The 4,787-nt window shown below is 41.8% G+C and overlaps 1 protein-coding gene across 1 annotated transcript in view; it reads left to right on the forward strand.

The window, feature by feature from the left end:
* Positions 1-325: 325 nt before the first annotated feature.
* The window catches only part of LOC104944735 (nesprin-2-like), a gene marked incomplete at its 5' end in the record, with an annotated part of 31,627 nt that continues 27,165 nt past the window's right edge, over positions 326-4,787 (forward strand). Inside the window, 8 exons of the mRNA XM_010770310.1 lie at positions 326-412; positions 768-899; positions 1,159-1,350; positions 1,772-1,864; positions 2,339-2,524; positions 2,760-2,930; positions 3,081-3,212; positions 3,939-4,138. Coding sequence (XP_010768612.1) covers positions 326-412; positions 768-899; positions 1,159-1,350; positions 1,772-1,864; positions 2,339-2,524; positions 2,760-2,930; positions 3,081-3,212; positions 3,939-4,138 — 1,193 coding nt within the window. The remainder of the gene's footprint in view (positions 413-767; positions 900-1,158; positions 1,351-1,771; positions 1,865-2,338; positions 2,525-2,759; positions 2,931-3,080; positions 3,213-3,938; positions 4,139-4,787) is intronic.

The following is a 4,787-nucleotide window of genomic DNA, read 5'->3' on the forward strand; positions in this document are numbered from 1 at the left end:
CTTCGTGACGTCATAGAAGTGTTCAAATCTGGATCAGTCTGTATCAGATCCGTTGCAGCCCCTTTTTTAGAGATTTGGGTATGGAGGAAAATAGAGAGGGTTGTGTTTTCTGACACTTGGTGAGTTCCCTGGAACACCGGGGACACATATTCATGTAGAAAAGACGTACAAAAGTGCATTTTGCATGATAGGTCCCCTTTAAGTAAAGAGTCAAACAAACTATCTTGAGACGTATTTTGTCCGAGTCAACCTTACTGCTACCTGTGAATCGAATTTTGGGTTACTGGAACTACAATCACTACTAATTCCTGTTTTTTTTGTGTAGGACTCAGAGAGGGAGATAATATCAACAGGATCGTCCTCTGCTGTTCTCCAGAGGACCCATGAGTCCATCACCGCGCTGAGACAAATAGTACGTACACTGACTTACAGGATATAGATGATAGGTCTGGCTATGTAGGAATAGCACAACAGTAACAGATGATACATCTTAGCATACATGTTTGTAACTACTCCAAATGTTTTTTTTAGTAATCAATGATAACCTGACAAGGATCTTTGTCACTTATAAAATGGATATTAAAGAAAAGCTTGTAGGTTAGTCTTGATATATTGAAAGGCATAAGGGTGTTACTTCTTATCGTTGACCAAAACAGCACCACCATATTTAGAAGGTCTGAATTGTTTAATCATATTTGTTTTCCATCTAATCATTTAGGTAACATAATATGATATTGATATGATATGTGTGTTTGGTTGTTTTCCAGGTGAGCTCTCCAGGTGTTAGTGAGGAGTTGTACGAGGCGGCACGAAGGGTCCTCCTCTGTCTGGACGCTTTGACCGACCTTCTGTTGACTCCTGCTGAAGAAGACCCTCAGCTGAGGCTGCTACAGCAGGAGGTGAGAGCCTATCACTGTACCAAAGAACACACATACAGTACAGTATAGGGATAGGGTTAACATACCTGCACATTATGGTGGCTCTGTAATATTTAAAATCTATTGTGTTGAAACATTGGACAGACTGATGTGAATTGTGTTCATCTCATTCTTGGTTCAAACCACATTTTTGATTTCGTCAGATGTTCATTTGCAAAAAAGTAAAACCAGATAATTATCTTTTAACTTTTTCTATCCTTTTGACTCATTTCCTACACAGTGTGTAGCAACCGAGCTGGCGACTCTGTCTGAGCTGTTGGGTAAAGTGGAGTCAGAGAACAAACCATTAAAGGAGAAACCAGAAGCTCTGCGCTGTTTGAGCTCCCTTCAGGACGGTCTGCACACGGCCCAGCTGCTCCTCACCTCCTCACCCCAGCTCATTGAACATCTGGGACACACACACCAGCATCAGGTTTGAAATACAAATCCGACACTGCGATCATTATAGTCCACCAATACATAATGTTTCACAGCCTCCTGTTATAATATCCATTAATCACACACATTTTACTGTATGGTTTGTTGAGATACAAATGGTTCTGGAAAAAAAAAACTAAGTCGCACATTTCTACTGCCATGTATCACTACATTTGAAATAGTCAATAAAAAATTATGCATTTCTATAAATTACACAATAGTATAGAAAGTACTTAAATTAGCCTCCTTCATAATAATATAAAACTGACTAATAATACTTTATTTTCTAACCAAAATATAATATAATTGGACTTTTGCTTGTAATAATGCATTTTGTCATATTGGTACTTTAACAAAAGGGAAATATCTACTGCTGTTTACAACAACAACAACACAACGTATGTTTTTTCCCATAGGAGCCCGCCTCAAACCAGCTGTGTATTTTGGACGAGTTTGAAGTGGGACAAAGTGAGATGTTCCCCAGCATACAGGATGCTCCCAGCTTAGAGGTATGTATCTTCCTATGTACACAAATCCTAATTGGATAGCCATGAAAGGCCATTTGGGGCGGTGGTGGCGAAGTCGATAGGGACTTGGCTTGGCAACTGGAAGGTCAACAGTTCAAGTCCCAGCAAGACCAAGTGCTACCGAGGTGTCCCTGAGCAAGGCACCGTTCCCTACACTGCTCCCCGGGCGCCGTACATAATGGCAGCCCTCTGCTCCTAACACTAGGATGGGTCAAATGCAGAGAAACAATTTCCCCACAGGGATTAATAAAGTATATCAAAATAAAAAAAAAAAAAAAAAAAGCTTTCCCTTTAGGATTTCTTCTTAACATAAGAAAAGACGTTGACTAGTTAATGCCCCGCTGTGGGTGCCAGAATGAATATTACAATCTAATATCAAAGTAGCACTGATGCGTCATCTGTGTTTCAAAAGTTGTATTTCTTTTTGAAACCTTATGCTTCTCCTGTAACTCTCAGCAGTGTGTGTTGGGCCGACATCTGAGGGAGAGTCTGGGGGAAAAAGTGAAGCTGCAGCAAGCTTCCCGCTCCTTGCTTCAGGGGATAACTCGCCTCCTGGAACTGGGTGAAGAATGCATAACAGGAGGGCAGAGGGGCCAGGTTCACAACCGCGGCCAACTTCAAGCGCCCCTCTGCAGAGACAAGGTACCTCATTGCGCTTTGAGAAACTTCTAAAAAACTTGGGCACTTTCCCAAGAGGCCCTTTGATGGTTCTCAAAGAGACATACAGTGTAAAACAACTCATTATAGACTTTTCAAAACACACATTCAGACCTCAGTCCCACTCTGCTTTCCCACCTCTTCGTTCATTTTGTATCAGATGTTCTGTACGATTATTTCACTTCACTTCTGTCATTAATCTGCTCTCTCGGTGATCCAGAAGCTCCTGCGAGTCCTCAGGTCTCAGTTGGCCTTCGTGCAGCATCTCTTCCAACGTGAGCCAGGAGCGCTCCGGTGTCAGGAGGATGAGCGGGTCCAGCTGGTAGTCAGAGCCACAGCTTTGCAGCATCAGGCTCTGGAACAGGAAGTGGCCTCTCAAAGGAGGACCCAGGTCTGTAGTGAACATCTGCTGAGGCTATATGAGTTCATACATAAACAAACTTACATTTTCTTTTGGAACCAATGGAAAAGTGTCTTGTGTTTGTGCTCACAAATCAAATGTTAAAGTTATTGTGTGGCTTTGTGGTTGGACCTGCTGCAGGAGTGGACCCGGTGGGAGGATAATTGTCGCGGACTGGGCGAGCTGCTGGATGATGTCGACGTTTTTATCAGCAGCGGGGAACCAGAGGGAGACGACGAGAGGTTAGCACAGCAGAGACAAGAGGCCTGCCAGGTAAGCCCTTTCATTCTGCTCACTGATGCATTTAGTTTGTTGTCTCATCACATTGTCTCTCTCTCTTTTCTTTATTATTGAGTCAGCCTGTAGAGAACATGACAGAACTAATGCATGTATGGTTTAATTGAATGGTGAGAGAAGGAAGCAGAGTGAGGGCAAGGGAGGACACTTTTCCAAATTGGATAAAACAATAGTTTAACTGACTTAAAACGTAACATCGTATTTTGTGTTGATACAGTTTCAGCTGTATATGAGTTTATTTTGAGCATTTTTGTCAAAAGATCTCCTTTAAACAAGTCTTTGAGTTTTTGATTTTGAGCAACTGATACTTCTAAAGTTTACTGGGAAAGCTTGGGTACTCTTAACTTAAACAAAATATTAAAAAGAAGCTAAACTATAGTATCACTAGAAACATAAGCTTTAACCATTTGAATAAAAATCACATCAAATACAAGCATTGCTTCAGCGTTAACTAAAATGCCAGTAACCAGTTTTTGTGTGAAACTCTTAGCATGGGTTTATTTCTTGAAAGAATACAAATAATAACGATGTGATTTTTCTTAGTTTTGTCTTCTTTTCACGACTCATGCTCCATTCACACCCAATGTTCTCTACTTAACATCACAGTCAGTCTGTTTCTTCAAATGTCAGCACAGAATTGGCTTCTCAAAAGAATCGTTTGATGTAAACTCAACCTAAGCACTCTTCTTTCTTTCTCTATAGCAAACCCAGGTCCAGCTGGAAGAGAGCAGAGCTGTGTTGGGGCTGATCCTGGATCAGGGGAAGCGGCTGCAGACCGAGCCACAGTTTGCTGCCTCAGTTTGTCAGGCAGGAGGCGCTCTGGAGCTGCGATGGCAGAGCGCCTGCAGGCGGACAGAGCAGGAGAGAAAACGCTGCACAGACATCCAGGACAGCTGGGCCAGGTGAGACAGAAAAGTACCAGCTTCAAAGAGACGTATTGTTGGCATCTCTACGGTAGAATATTTGTATGATCTGGAACAACCACGTCAGTGATTTGATTTTATAGATACTCAATAACAAATGTTGTTTAGTTTTGGGTTTGCAATGTTGAGATGTACTGAGACTTAAATTGATTTGTATGCATGTCAAAATATAAAACAGAATACATGTGTACGTTATGTACGACCTTGAAACCGTATGTAAGATGAGAAAATAACTGAAATTGTCCTTAAAGTATATTTCTACAAAAATGAGACATCCTGTAAGAATTGGAATCTCAATAATCTTTTTCGTATTCGTTCCTTTTTTCTTTCTCTTAAAGGTGGGGTAGGTAAGTTTCAGAAACCGGCTCGAGATACACTTTTTGTTATATTCCATGGAATGCTCTTAACATCCCGATAGCAATGAATATCTTAAGTGCTGGATCACTGGATTGCCGCCCTGTCTGTCAGCCTTCCATCTCGTGCCCTCATTGGGCATGCCGTCATTGGGCGTGCATTGCAGCAGTACTTCAAGGACTCGCCAGTAACAGGCGGCCACTTTCACCATGGCAGAGTTAGGTTCAACATCGTCTACTGGTCGCAAAAGAAAATGTAACGGAGCAAATTAAGA

This window comes from Notothenia coriiceps, unplaced genomic scaffold (genome assembly GCF_000735185.1).
Source record: "Notothenia coriiceps isolate Sejong01 unplaced genomic scaffold, NC01 NC01_scaffold00008720, whole genome shotgun sequence".
NCBI classification, from domain to species: Eukaryota; Metazoa; Chordata; class Actinopteri; order Perciformes; family Nototheniidae; genus Notothenia; species Notothenia coriiceps.